At 42.2% G+C, this 15,498-nt stretch overlaps 1 protein-coding gene across 2 annotated transcripts in view; it reads right to left on the bottom strand.

Moving 5' to 3' along the window:
• Positions 1-904: 904 nt before the first annotated feature.
• cpeb4b (cytoplasmic polyadenylation element binding protein 4b) overlaps positions 905-15,498 on the bottom strand; it is a 30,107-nt gene continuing 15,513 nt past the window's right edge. Inside the window, exons 4-11 of one of the 2 annotated variants that reach the window (XM_084565413.1) lie at positions 14,491-14,541; positions 9,784-9,954; positions 9,534-9,623; positions 9,024-9,142; positions 8,790-8,904; positions 7,685-7,866; positions 5,436-5,707; positions 905-1,897 (exon numbers count right to left, since the gene is read on the bottom strand). In XM_084565413.1, coding sequence (XP_084421539.1) covers positions 5,480-5,707; positions 7,685-7,866; positions 8,790-8,904; positions 9,024-9,142; positions 9,534-9,623; positions 9,784-9,954; positions 14,491-14,541 — 956 coding nt within the window. In that variant the 3' untranslated portion in view covers positions 905-1,897; positions 5,436-5,479. Of the gene's footprint in view, positions 5,708-7,684; positions 7,867-8,789; positions 8,905-9,023; positions 9,143-9,533; positions 9,624-9,783; positions 9,955-14,490; positions 14,542-15,498 lie in introns of both variants that reach the window. The other variant, XM_084565412.1, reaches the window with a different exon arrangement.

Raw genomic sequence — 15,498 nt, 5'->3', positions numbered from 1 at the left:
CTCTACTGAGGATGAAGGTGCACGATCACCAAGTTAAATGTGAACACACATGTAGTTGTAATAACTACAACCACATGATTTAAATGAACTCAGTCAAAGTTTACTTTTAATTACCTTTCAGGGACTTTCACCTTTTCAAAGGCTACTTGAACTAAACCTGTTATATTTGACCTAGTAAAAAAGTGAATCCTAATGTGCTATACTTAGTATATACACCGACCAGGCATAACATTATGACCACATTCCTAATATTGTGTAGGTCTCCCTTGTGCCTCCAAATCAGTTGTGAGTCATCAGAGAATGGACATGGTCCTTCTGAGGGTGTCCTGTGGTGTCTGGAAACAGTGTTGTTAGTGGAGGCCTTTGGGTCCTATGGGTTGAGGGAGGGGCCTCTGTGGATCATCCCACAGACACTTGATCAGTTCGGGATCTAGTGAATTTGGAGGCCCGGTCAACACCTTGGCCTCATGTTTTTTTAGTTGTTCCTAAACCACTTTTGTGTGTGTGCCCGTGTCAGGCTGCATCCTGCTGGGGATGGCTGCTGCCATCAAGGAATGTCATTGCTATGGGTGCCTGGTCTGGTCTAGGTGGGTGGTACATGTGTAAGTAACATCAACACGAATGCCAGGTCCAAAAGTTTCCCAGCAAACCATTGTATTGTCACAAGATGGTCAATGTTTCTCACTTCTCCTGTCAGTGGTTTTAATGTTGTGGCTGATCAGTGTCTAACTGCAGCAGTCAGGGGTCACCACTTGCAGGTTTTTAGTCACAGCTGCAGCAAGAGTGCAGTTGTGACCCAGCAGTAATGCCAGATGTGGACAGAGGTTCAGTTTCTCTCAAACCGGTTCAGATCCACGTCCATTTATCCGTCAGCCAAACACAAATAATCACGCCGAGCACATACTTTCATCACAGTTAAGATTTATTTCATTCAACATTTCACATTACAAATATTTAAAAATTATGCATACTGTTATAAATAGTTGGCTGCAAACAATTAAATAACATTAGATTTTTCTTTTTCGTTTCACTAGCACTTCTACAGACCAACTCCTAGAAATATGGACATATCCGTATTACATAACTTAATTAGAAAGGAAAATACAAAAATAGGAACTTATAAAGTGAAATGACAATAAAAATTAAGGTGATATCTTAAGTAAAAAAATGCTATTAATAAATACAACAACCTTCCCATACACTGTTAAAAACTATTGAAATCTTGCCATTAAGTAACATCATTAACAGACAAATATTTAAATATTTATTTTCCTTCAGAAAATGTGAACCATATATTGTGGAGCACAATATAGCAATTAGTAAAAACTAGACACTTTAACATATTAAAAGCTTCACCTCAAAAATATAACAAAAATCTGATCAAAATTATAAAAATCAATTATACATTCCAATTAAAAATATACCAATAAACAGCTAAATACATTGTTGACCTAATAATTACAATGCAATCAATCACAGTAGCTTAAAATAAACAAAATAAGCAAATGAGCACAAAACCTTTAATGTTTTAAAAATAACTTCAATTATTTATATTAGTACAAATAGTTTGATTTCTTTTCTTTTTTACAAACACCAGCATGAAAAGGATTACAATAACAGTAGAAAATGACTGTGAAAAACATATTAACATCTTCTTTAATTAAATGTCTGCAATTAAAAATGGCATTAAAGAATTACATTGCAAAGAGTCTTTATCTGGAAAAAGGTTCAAAAGAAGTATTGCACATAACAACTTGAAGTTAACTTGCAACATTTACCACATTCAAGTCTTTAAGCTCCCCTTCCTCCAGATAGGTCTATATAAGATCACCTCGACACACAGCGGGGGCGAGTTCTCAAGTCTTTTAAACAGTGTTCGATACGGATGCTCAAAGTCCTGCCAGAAAAAAGCCAAATCAAGGTCAAGTTTCTTTTATCGCTCTGTCGTGTGCATCCTGCAGAGGTCTGCGAATGGGTGGGGTGAGGGCGGGGGGGGGCGAGGAGATCAACACACTGGGGGGGGGCGGGAGAAGAGGTAAGAGGAGGGTGAGGTGAGGCGGTGAGAGTGGGTTTTTGGGGGGGTCGCTGGGGCACGGGGGCGCGGGGGGAGCGGGAGGGAGGGTTTGTCCTTAACAACTTAATAGTTGAGAAACATTTGGTGCACACCACAACAATTAATTTTAATAGCTAATTCATGTACTTGTCATTTTCTCGTCTTTTTTTTTTTTTCGTCATGCATGCTAAGGATTACAATAGGTGCTAGTTGGCAAGTTCAAGAATATATATTTATATATATATATTTATATATAGGTTTGTTTTTTTTTTTTCAAATATTAAAATATCTAGTAACACCAAACATCCATTCTTGTGATACGAGATTCAGCGTTTAAGCGTGAACCAAATTTTGCATTCTCCTTATAATAAGTTATGCTCCACCTACGGAGAGGAAACCAAGACAGAAGAAGTTACCATTTCCAACTAGGATAGCCATGTTTAGAGACATTAACATCAATTTCTAATTCTCCTTTTTTCTTTTTTCTTTTTTCTTTTCTCTCGCCATGCTGTTATTGACCAGATTGACTGGAAACATCTATTGTACGAAAAGCTAAGACCAACAGAGCGTTACACTTTGGTCTCTCCTCTGCAGATCTGAAGTCGCATCAACACAAGTGCGCACTTAGTTGTAAAGATTCCTCAGCACTGAAATGTATAAAAAGCATAATTGAAAATAATATATATTGAAATCACTTTTTTTTTTTCTTAAAATGAACATTTCCATATATGCAGATCTCTCAGTAACAAAAGTACAAAAGCTACCTTTCACAATGTGAAAAATTGAGGTATTGCAAAAAGGAGTTTCCCCATTTGTGAAAAATGTGCCTAAAATGACTGTTGGAAAAAGAAAAACTATTTAGAAAAAGTAGTGCATAATAAATGTTTATATGTGCATGACAAAATAATTTAGCTAGAAAACACTGTACCAAAAATCAGCAGGCCATGTATAAAATAATCTTTTTTTTTTTTTTTCATCTCATTTAACAGCAAATTCTTCACAAAGTGTTTTAACTTCTAAAATGCTCACCCACCACACCCACAAAAACTTAAGTCCCCGGGTGCAAAACTGGTGCGACGACGCCGCGTCGTCGACATGAGGATTCTCACTAGTGTGTATGATCAAGTTTCTGTACTTACTCCCTGACGTTTAAATGCTCGGCTAGTAGGTTACCGCTGAGTGACTCCGAAGAGTCAAACAGATGTGAGGATTAGTTTTACTCTTGCTGTGGGAACGTGCACTAATTTTCCCCCGAACGCAGACTTTCTATTTATTTTATTTTTTTTTTGTTGTTGAGATAAAAGTAACTAACAGCGCGCCACCTCCACTTTGAGTCATGGAGAGTGTTTGTGTGTCTGCAAGCCCTGCTGTTTTTCCACTGGTGTTCTCATGGTTTTGACTGCTGCACAGGATATATATATATATGTGAATATATATATATATATATAGTGTATAGATCGTGTTGAAGGCCAATCTTTGGTTTGCTGGAGTCCATCAGGGCTTGACACTTAAGCAAAACTGGGCAGAAGTGACACACGTAAGAAAATATATATGAAAAAACGTCCTTGGGAAAACAAAAATAAATGAGAAATTAAAAAATAATAGTAATAAAAAATCTGGACAAGAAATGAGCTACAGTATGACCCACTACTCCACAGCCATCTTTGGTTCCCAAACAGCCTCTGGGTACGGGCCGGCTGGACCTGCGATCTCAAGAGCAAACTGCATGTGGGTCACGAGTGTGTAGTAGTAGAGCACACTGCAGAGACTATCTTCATTTATGCTTCAAAAACACTGGATGCTGAGTTGGATTAGCTTGGCAGGAGAAAGGGTGGAGGGGTCGCGCCGAGGGCAGATCCCTCCACGACACGAACGCGTGCTGACGACTCGCGAAAGCAGATCAACTTTAATTGCTTCTTTCATTCAACGGTAGCTGGCTCTCGGATGCAAAGTTTTCATTAAAGACTCGGGAGAATTGCACAAATGCATTTAAAAAAAAAAAAAAAAAAGAATTAAATAAAATAAAAAATAAAAAAGAACCTAATAAAGATCTTGTGTTTGGTGGTAGCCCCGTAAAAACTGCAATAAAGGCGGCCACGTTGACCGGCCTTCTCTCTAGAGGAGTTACTTCAGCCTCAGTCCTGAAAGATCTGGATCCAAGCAGGTTTTGATCCACGAGTGAGCGCTACCCTCTTGTTAGCCGCTAGCTTTAGCAGCGGAGGCCCGCAGGCAGACACGAGGAGGAGGGGAAGAGGGGCTTGGGGTTTGTCTCTTTACCGGTCAGCCGCCTGTCTCTGCCGGAGCCTCAAAATGCCATACATTCCCATTAATACACTGTATACGACGCTCTGCTCTGTCGCTAGCACAACCCTGGGTTTGATTACAAAAATAAGGAGGTGATGAAGCAAGTGAGTACAAAACTGTGCCGGCCACATCGCCCTCTGCCTGTTGCGTCACTTCCCTCTGATTATAGCTCTAAGGAAAGGAGAACACCAGAGAGCGATCGCGTTTTCCTTCTTGCTTTCTTTTTTCTTTTCTTACTGTATTCGGCACATTAGCAGCTGAGTTTGAGGTATTAGTTTTTGCATGTCAAAATGGAGATCGAAACCCAAATCTGTGTCATTTTTAGTTGTGATTTTTTTTCAAGTAACATCAAAATATTCGTGTGGTGTCGGAAATCATTTTAAAAAAAAAAAAAAAAAAAAGAGAGAGGTTCGAACATTTTGGATGTGGGAGGGAAAAGAATGGCTCTGCAGTGGGCCCTCTCTGTTCTTCAGCGTTAATTCAGATTCAGCTTTGGTTAACTACTAAGGGTCTCATATACTGTATCTTCACTCTTACAACTGGAAATAAGTGCACTCTTCTTTAGCAACACCTTTTTTTGTTGTTGTTTTTTTTTTTAAATTCACATTTGCTCTGGAGCCTTTCGTATCAATAGGCCACCTTTCACAAATAAATAGCCAATCATGTGCTGTTCTGCTCTGGAGACTCGATATAAAACAAAAAGTAATGGCTCTGCTACAAAAGAAGTCAACGTCAACAAAATGAAGAGTATTTGTTTTGTTTTGGAGATTAAAATCACCTTTTAGAAAAATATGCCAATTGAATAGCAGAGTACCATGTCATACCACAAACTTTCCTTCTCAAAAACTAATTAAAATATTTCAAAAATTAAATAATATTATGGTACACATTTTTTTCCTTGCAGGACAATTTGGATATAATTCCATTTTTTTTTTTAAATCTTCAAAATATTGATATATATATATATATATATTAAATTATATTAAGAAAAAAAAAGTTTCGGTGAAATTAGAGCAAAAAGGAACCAGCAACAGAAAAGTGCATTTATTTGTACAATGATTTGCGACTCCTGCTCTACCTGCCCTCCTGCTCCTCTGTTGCCTCTCCCTCTCTGTCGTCCGCTCAGTTCCAGCGGAAGGAGATGTGACGGGGGCGGTCGCCTCCCTCCTTCACCAGGGGCTTGTGAAACTCTCGGCCCGCGCGCGAGTGGATGGCCGCCCAGCAGTACTCGCAGTAATACTGCAGGCAGGTGACGTTGGCGCAGAAGAAGGGCGCGAACTTCCCCCCGCAGCGGGTTCCCTGGCACTCGTCGCACAGCTGGTCGTCCAGCACGTATGGCTTCACTTCCACCTGGAGAGAAAACAAAAAAAAAAGGAAAAGGAGCAAATAGTTAACTTCTGTTCTCAGGCATAACATTATGACCATCTTCTTAATATTGTGTAGGCCTTCCTTGTGCCTCTGAAACAGTTGTGTCCCATGAGAGAATGGACATGGGTCATCTGATAGTGTCCTGAGGTGTCTGGCAACAAAATGTTGTTAATGGAGGGTCTTTGGGTCCTATGGGTTGAGGAGAAGGCCCTTTGTGGATCATCCCAGTTTGGGATCTAGTGAATTTGGAGGCCAGGTCAACACCTTGTGCCGTTCTTGGTGTTTTTTTAATTTTTTTTACTTGTTCCTAAACCGTTTTTTGTGTGTGTCTGTATCAGGCTGCATGTCATTGTCATTGCTTTAGGGTGCCTGGTCTGGTCTAGGTGGGTGGTACATGTCTAAGTAACGTCAACATGAACGCCAGGTGCAAACGTTTCCCAGCAGAACAAGATGGTCAATGTTATTTACTTCTCCTGTCAGTGGTTTTAATGTTGTGGCTGGCCGGTGTATAAAGTAGCTTTATAGAGAACTATTATGTAGTTACCAGCAGAGTGGGCCATTCCCACTGGTGAAGTAAAAGGTTACAGTAACTTTATCTCATTGATACGATCCTCTCTGTTTACTGTTCCCTCTTCTCTATCAAAGCTATATAAAGTTACCACCAATACAAGCCACACATTACCTACTGCTGATAGCTCACATTCAAAAATAGTCACGGACTGAAAGCTAGGAAAGTATAGCAATGTATTTGTCATGGTGTTTATCCCTTAAATCGTCTTAAACGTGTGGAGAGAAGCAATGAATGGTCTTTCTGTCTACATACAACATGTGGAGAGATCTTTTAACGTTGCTGAAGAGTTAAATAACTCCACTGACTTCATGACAGTCGCCCAAATGCTGAAATTCCGGGCCACGCTACATTTTGAAACCCCTCGCACTTCCTTTTCCCGCCACTCAGTGACGAGGGATTGTGCTATTAGCGTGCAGGTGTCAAAGAGGCACCAATTATGCAACTGAGAAAGCGTTGTACTATTACTGCCATATTAAATATCATAACGCTACCTCTGCACTACACACTCCCGCTCGGCTCATCTTTACTCACAGATTGTGTGAATGTGAATGATATTTGTGTCACTTACAGGCCACCGTACGGCGTAGGCGCTACTGTAATTATTGGGAGTGCTGACGGCAGCGGCAGCGTTAGCTTGTAAGAATACATGCATCCCTCAACTGTGCACTGTGTCAGTGACTGTGACGTCAGAGCCTGTATTTTTATAGGTGTGTCTAATAAATTTAATTCCATTCAGCTGCCTCACTTAAAAGTTTTTGGCACTGCAAAAAGATTACTGCAGAGAGAGAAAGAGCCTTAGTTAATGTTCCACTTGTACTTTTCCGACTGTAACAAGTGAAACGGTCTGTTGCAGTAGTTTACTTGTACCAAAAAAAAAAAAAAAAAAAAAAAAGCAGTCGCAAAGTGGGAAGAGGAATTTCATGCTTCTCTGGTTCTTGAAGTAAAAAATGGCTTTCACTGCTCCCACAGAAAATGTTGCATGACTCACAGTTGGAGCGCGACTACGGCTTGAGTCAGCATCAAACTCTACCGGCGCAACTGTTAGTTAAAAATGAGCAACAACGGTTTCACAAAATGTCATAACTTTTGTGAATTTGAATGCTTAGTTTTCATGAGGGATGTTCAACTCTAACTCCCATTTTAGTTTCCAGTTTTAAGTCCTGTTTATGCTGTACAGGTCACCGGTTTTACATGGTGCAGTAGTTTCTACTGCAACAGGAACTGTTAAGTCCTTTTATCTCCTTTGCACAACTCAAAGAAATGCGGCAAAGGCGTGAAGAGTTCGAGAGAACTAGAACGGGGAGTGAGGTCGAGGCAGACAGATGAAGAAATAAGGGGGGGGAGGGGGGGGGCAGAAAAACAGCGAGCTCTCTTTTCTTTCCACTCACCCGTTTATCGATTTCTCCATGCTGCAGCTGTACAAAGCGAGCACTGATAGCAGCAATGTAGCTCTGCTGATTAGAGAAGGCGACCCGCCCTGCTCCCTTGGGGTACTTCAGCTCGGGGTCTGTGTCGATGCCAGCGTAGCAAACTCCACCGTAGAGGCGGTCCATGATCATGGCCAGCTCCACTGCAGAGGAGGAGGAGGAGGAAGGTGGAACAGACACAAAAGTGTTACGCACAGAACAAAGTCAGCAGTTGTGTGCATGCACATGCAGGTTTAATACACAAACTCAAACCCCTGCAGCAAGTGAGAACACAAACACACCGCACATAAACCAGATGAGGGCTGTCGGTGTGAGAGTTTAAACCATCAACACAGATGCATTAAAGTCCTGCAGACTTTGACGGAGCAAATACAAAGAGCACGGCCCGTGGAGGGCTGCAATAAAACACCATCAAGTTTATTTACTGTGTGTTTTTACTCAAATGTACAATTCAGCTTTACTGGTTGAAACATAAAGCCTCTCCACATGTAAATGCAGACCCGGTTAATACAGAGGGTCATAAATTATTTAATGCGCCGCAGGGCCTTATGACCTTGGTCACTGCAACAACAGCAGAGCAGAGGTCAACAACATGACAACCAGTGGTGCAGAAAAAAACATGAGCACAGCACACACACACACACACAACACTGCTATCAGAGAAAAATAAATAAATAAGAATTTAATATTCTACTCAGACCAGTGTGCCACAGAGAGTACTTCCTGATATAACCAGTGTAGGTCAGTTCCTCTTTATCTCTACCCTCAAGCAGGGCTAATTTTATTACGAACACGAGCTGATCACAGTGCAGACCAAGCACTGGATGGCTACTCTGTTTGTGTTTTTTACGATAAAACTATTCAGGGGTGTATTAAAAAGATTACTGAACATGAAGGTAAAAAGCCCAAAATCCTTTTAGAGGTCTTTTAGTAAGAACTGTAAATACGGGAAGTAAGTAATTAATAACAACCACTTGAGATTCAACCCGTATGCACTTCGAATCTGACTGTTTTTATTACAAACACTCGTTTGTGTACAGTACATATAAAAAGAAGTGAAGGATACCTGCACGGAGCGGACGAGGAACTCCTCCCACAAAGATGGTTTTCCTCGGGTCCAGAGGCTGAGAGCCGTCCATCACAAAATCGCTGTCGTTCAGGTTCCACGGGCGGATCTGGACCTGAAACGCACAAAACCCACACGTTTCAGCTCCAGATATCACAGCCTGACAGCGTGACCCGCAGGTGAAGTCAGGTGAAGGTGAATATATATTTTTTTTGCGTGTGTGATCCCACTGACCGGCTTGTCTTTGATGGTGGGGCTGGACACGCAGAGGTACAGCTTGCCGTCCTCCTCGATGCAGGCGTCGATCAGAGCCTGCACTGAGCTCTCATCCTGGAACAGCAGGAAAGCGTAGCCTGCACAGAATAGAGCGGTGTTAACACGCATTTCTGGAGCGGCAATGCACTGACAAGGGATCACTTTGGAATTTCGCGCGACTGTACGTCTGATCACGACACACTGCAAGTCGCAGCAGGAGGGCATAAGCTTTTGCAAACAGATAAACAGTCCAGACAAATGCTGAACAAATGCTTCAGACAATAGCCTGAAGACAAAGCTAGATTACACACATGCATACATATTGAGAGTCGACGGCGAGGATGACACACGAGAATACGGAAAAATCAGTTGCCAAGAAACATATTTGCTGTTTTTTTTTTTGCAGAAATGTGATGAATTTAGACCAAAGACACCAACGTATTGTTTGACAGCACAGTGTGAACAGGCTGGTACGGTAATTTAAGATACCTTTGGGAGGGAAGTAGGATTTACTCTCAGCTTTGTGAGGCCAGTCCACAAACAGGTGTCCAAAACGCCGGAAACTGGCCGTTATTTCATCTGCAAGCGAGAAAGGAGAACGTTTAACGGCTCGAGACTTTTCTGACTGAAAAGTAATATCTTCTGACTCCATTTATCCATTTGGTACATCGTGTTGTATTCCTGTTAATGTGCATTCAAAGACGTTTAAACTTGTTTAGCCCGGGATTCAAGGCTGTACCTTCATCTATATCCGGGGGCAGTCCTCCAACAAAGACCTTGCGTGAGTAGCGCTCGACGCGCTCTCCGTTCTGGTGTGGAAAGCAGTGTGGAGAGCCCAGGCCCGCGAGACCCTGATCTCCACGCTCATCGTCCGGAAAACCGTCCTCCATCGGGAAGAGGGAGGAGTGGCCTGAGAGAGTAGGAGAAGAAGTAGACGACAGCAGATTAGATTTATTTCCTTAAGGAGTAGGCTTTAAGATACGCCCGGTCTTGGTAATGACGTTAGGTAACAGTTACTGTGCTGCTCACTTGCCAGTTCATTAGGTACATTAGCGAAAAACAAATGTAATCTAATACAACAGTCCTGAAGTCCTGCACCCTACTTTTGTGTTGCAGCAACACAAACTACATCCTGCAAAATGATCTTACAGTTGAATCACCACCTTTCTGACGCTGTTTCAACATAAACTGAGGGATTTAGTGCAAGTTGTAGCAGAATGCACTCATTTCTATTTGTGTACCTAATGAATTGGCAAGCGAGTGAAGATTTCATCAGACTTTTCGCTGCTTCAAGTAAAAAAATGAAAAAAAAGGAAGAAACATTTTTTCTTCAGATGTCTTTTCTTGCTCTACCATCACTCAGTCTAATCATCAAGCATGGGTTAAAACACATTCTCTATTCCTCTGTGCTTTCATGCGCCTGCGATGAGAATGAAACGTGTAACGTCAGCAAAAGCCACAGACTGCTATTATGAAAATACGGCCGCCTGAGAGAAAGACAAATACTCAGGCATGTAAATGTAAAACAGATCTAATTGAGAGATGTACGGCTGCATGACGATGTTGTTTGAGAAGTCCAGAAGAACAAAATGTACAAGCCACATTATGTGTTCTTCCCTTCTACATGGCTTTACTCTAAATGAGTTCACATGCAGGTTTCCATTCAGATACATAAAGCCTCTCAGAAAGCAAGTCTAGTGAATACATGTGTGCTCCCATACAGTCTGCCATGAGCTGCTCTTTAAAGATGCATACAAGAGAGTCAGCCTTTTACATCCTGCGTTGTGATGTGAGCTCTTTCTCTCTGTGCCTCATTAGCTTTTAGCTAAACGTGCATCGTCTCACTTAAATCCTGCAACGTTTGTGCGAAATGAGAAAAAAAAAAAATCAAGCGGAGTGAAGCATAATGAGGAAAAGACGGGAGGGATGACAGATGCATACGATCACTTCACAAGCGTCTAACAAGGCTCGACACTTAAGACAGTCATGCAGGCAAACATGTCACGTCACTGTATACAAAAGCAGCACAGTCATTCCAAGACAATACACCACTTAATGTGACAGGAAACCAGCAGCCCCCGTACGCCACGACGTCTTAACATCACAACATCAGTCACAACTCGGGAGATCTCTGAAATTAATCTGCCATTATTATGCTTTACCTCGTCTCCTGCTATAATTCCTGGCTGCATGTGGGATGAGGACAAATCAAAGGAGAGGACGTTTATAAAAAGTCACATGATCGAGCGTTTTGTGTAAGTGCCAGGTGGTTGAGGACAATAGAGGGACGCTCCATTGTCAACCTGCCTTTTATTTTGTTAATCAGTGAGGAATCATAATCAGCCTGCCTGGTGCTGTCCTAATAAACTCATAATTGACAGTAGGATGAAGTTTGGCTTTTGAAGGTTTGAGGACAGAAGCTCGTTACTAAAAGAGACAATCCAAAGTCACAAAGAAGACGCCTCGGTTAAACAGTAAGAAATCAAATTAAATAATTCTACAAAAGGATATTAAATACAAGGCAAACTCAAAAAACACAACATGAAAAGTGTAACGAGGACTTTGCCAACCTGAGTTCCCCAAGAAGGCCATTTTGAATCTTGGGAACACTGACATAAACTTACAAATTAAAAGTTTCATATACGGTATGTCAATCAGAATTAGGGGCTTTGGTTAAAAAAAAAAAATAACTTTCAGGTTCCCTGAGGTGGGCTTAATGTTCAGATTCTGAGAGCGCCCGTAGAGGAAATACCGCAAGGCACGCACAGAAACAAGCTCAGGGACAAGAACAGGCGCTTCATTTGAATTTAATTTACAGATATGATTAGAGGCTCGACACAAGCCGAACAGCTGCGCAGCTCATCCAGTTCGCTCGGCTCGACTGAAGAGTACTGAAATAAAGTGCGCATCATCGTGCGTATCAAAGGAGGGAGATGCGTCGGCCTCTAATTATGTCCCAGAGTCTCACAAAGAGAAGGGACGAGAAAAAGAAGTGATCCAATGACTAAACCAATCAGAGAAAGCGTTAAAGGAATACGGCTCTGTGAAGAATCAAAGGCGTCGTTAAGGTCAAGCAGCAACGACCTGACAACAGCAGACTGAAATTTATCCTCCACGTGTCATGATGACCTCAACAAGGTCTGGATGATAGATTGAGTTTTTATGATATATATATACACACACACACTTTAATACTAGATAAAGGATGAAAGTACACAGATCAGGCATAACTAATATTGTGCAGGTCTCCCTTGTGCCTCCAAAACAGTTGTGACTGGACCTTCTGAGGGTGTCCTGTGGTGTCTGTAAACAGGGTGTTGTTAATAGGGGGGGGGCTCTGAGGGGAGGGGGCCTCTGTGGATCATCCCACAGATACTTGATCAGTTTGGGTTCTAGTGAATTTGGAGGCCAGGACAACACCTACTGGGGATGTCTGCTGCCATCAAGGAGTGTCATTGCTATGGGGTCGGGGTGCCTAGTCTGGTCTAGGTGCGTGCTACATGTCTAAGTAACATCCACACGAATGCCAGGTCCAAACTTTCCCCAGCAGAACATTGAATTGTCACAAGATGGTCAGTGTCGTTTACTTCTCCTGTCAGTGGTCATAATGTTATGCCTGACTGATGTACATCTATCGTTTACCATGTAGCAAAATTCCTACGTCTGTGCTGTGCCTCATGAAAGAAAGCGTAAAAAGGGGGAATATTAATAAAGCTTTTCCATTTACATTGTATGTATATCCTTTAAAAAAAAAAGGTATTTTTAAAGCAGTCTGTCATAGAAATGTATCTCAGTCTGTTAATTTGTGGCTTTGACCTGGAATTGTCTGGAAAAAAATATCGAGATATGATCTGTGGTCGATATCGCCCTGCTCTAACTAATATCAACATTCCCAAGGCCAGTGATTTGGTTCAGGTCTGTTGCTGACACCAGGGCAAAAAAAAAACAAAAAAAAAACGTGGGCACTGGAGAGATTTAAGCGTCGACCCATTGAACACTGTAAGAGCACAGAGAGGATGAAGAAGCGGCTGAAACACACAAGCAGTAATCCTCGCCTCCTTTCCAACCCAGATGGACATTAACTCTGGAAAGGAGGGGGAGGTCAATCAAGAGCTAGAAAAGGAGAGAAGGGAGACAGGATAGCAGATTGAAAGAGGGCAGAGAGTGCTATAAAAAGATGTGTGCGAGAGAGGGAGAGAGAAATGCATTGGAGGAGATGGAGAAATGAGCTGTTAAAAAGCTGTGTGGAGCAGGGGGGTAGGGGGGTGAAAGCTGAGTGAGGAAGATCAAGAGAATGAAGAATGCAATCTGTATATGCTTATGAGGTGGAGAGAGTGATATAGATAGAGAGAAAAACAGAGAGAGACGGGGAGAGAGGGCTGGTGTGCAGCCTCTATCTGCTGCCTATCCACTGGCACCATCTGTCTCTGGGCTCGATGACAGCTCACGGTCATGTGATCTCACCATGTGACCCCGGCTATCTTTTAAAGGAACTACTGGCCTCTCCTGTTTTACACCCTCCACGGCCCTGAGACCGGCGGACACGACCGAACAACGCCACACAATTACACAAGGGTTAAGGAAATGACAGAGTACAAGGCCACGGTGGAGGCGGCTGAACGTTAAACTGCTGTCGTAGAAAGCGCCCGGCGTTCCAAGGGGGCCGGACGAATGTTTTATTTTTTAAGCATTCAAGGGAAAGACGCAATTTAAAGGCATTTGTAAAAAAAGCTTGAAAGAGTTGGAGAACACTGAGGAATGTATTTAAAAGCACGACAATATGAAAGTGTGAGAGCATCTATTAAGCCCTTTTATCAACACCAAACACCATTTTCTACCCCATACCATCTGTCTATTCACTTAATACCTGGCATCGGAAAAGCACTACACTGTCTATCTTTCTTTCATTCAGGAATAAAGCAATATGAACGGTCAAAATGAAAGGGAAGGACGCCACAGAAGTTGCAAAACTACACGAAAGGTTGCAAGCGAGAGGCAACCGCCACAGCTGAAGAACGCAGCGTCAAAAAAACACTGCGAGCCGGGTCCGAGTGTGAGGCTTTGATCACGATCAAATAACTGCTGTTGGTTTAAAACTAACTGGCAGGCGAAGAAGTAAAGAAGTGTTTTTTTATTTCATGTTTTACAAACCGACAAAGGACTGACGAGAGATCCAAACTCTTGGTTTCAATCCCATCTGCCATACTTAGTGGCACCTACTTAGAAATGCAAGAGGGTTTTCTTTCTTCACTTAAATCTGGTGAACTATTCTTTATATTCGTGCAGTTCAGATAAACTGAGAGGATTCTTCTGAGGGAGTGCGTTTCTTTATTTAATGGCCATTTTGACATTTTATCAAACTACGTTTTCAGGAACATCTTCCCCAAATTCTTCTATGATGATTTTAATTCTGAATTTCTCACTTTGTGTAGGTTACCATACATACCATTGAGGGGAAGAGGGTTGTCCCCTCCTGGGTGGGGGAACCCAAGACGACCTACACAGGAAGACACAGAGCAGACATGTTTATTATGTATAATGTACAACGTTCACATGGGTTTTCTCCTCTGCCAGTCCTTTTGTCATTGTTTTACGCTGGTTATGCTAAAACATCGAGATTCTGATTATCATTAAGCCTCCTGAAATGAATGGGTGTTTTAAAAAGGGAAAAAAAAAGATGCACATAATGTTACAGTAAGTCATATAAGCTGATTAAGTGTCAATACAAGTGCGGCTCCCACATCAGTCTCATTACAGACCACATCTGTGGGACGTCGACCGTCTCCCACCCTCCGTTTCTCCCTATCTGAGCTTTCTCTTTCACGGAGCTTCATTTACTTTTTTACAATGACCCATATTGCATTCCCGCAGCAAAACACACCCGCACACAAACGGCTGTTATGATGCCAAACAAGCTCCAGAGTTATGCAAGGCCCCGCTTGCTGCAGAGGGATAATGAGATGAAAGAGCTCAAATAGTACGACCATTGTTGTGTGCTGGTACGGACCGCCTTGTGATTGGTGCATTCCGACGCTTCGGTCACATGGAAATCTGGTGGCCCCTCCCCCCCTCGTACCTCGCCTATTGAGCCCCCCCCCCGACAGCAAGGAAAAAGAGAACTCACAAACCACAGAAAGCAGGATGGGCCGCCCGTTGCTTCAACTGGCATTAGAATACAAGTTCAGTTTAATCAAAATAAAATCAGGCGCACCGACCAAGACCAGATTACACAGACACGCTCCAATCCTCTAGACTACACTAACACATTTATCTCCCTCTGTAATTTAGCTAAGTAATACATGTGCCGATAGCTGCACCACCCAAAATCAAAATCCATCTGAGCACAACTTGTCATATTGGATTTTAAAAAGCCTTTAATAGTCTCTAAGGACCAAACGTGCAGGCATGTAAGTACACCGTAGCCCCGTGTTTGTGTGTGCAGGGTTGCATGTGC

This window comes from Chelon labrosus (assembly GCF_963514085.1).
Source record: "Chelon labrosus genome assembly, chromosome: 17".
Classification (NCBI taxonomy): Eukaryota; Metazoa; Chordata; class Actinopteri; order Mugiliformes; family Mugilidae; genus Chelon; species Chelon labrosus.
This window is presented reverse-complemented; position numbering and strand designations above follow the sequence as displayed.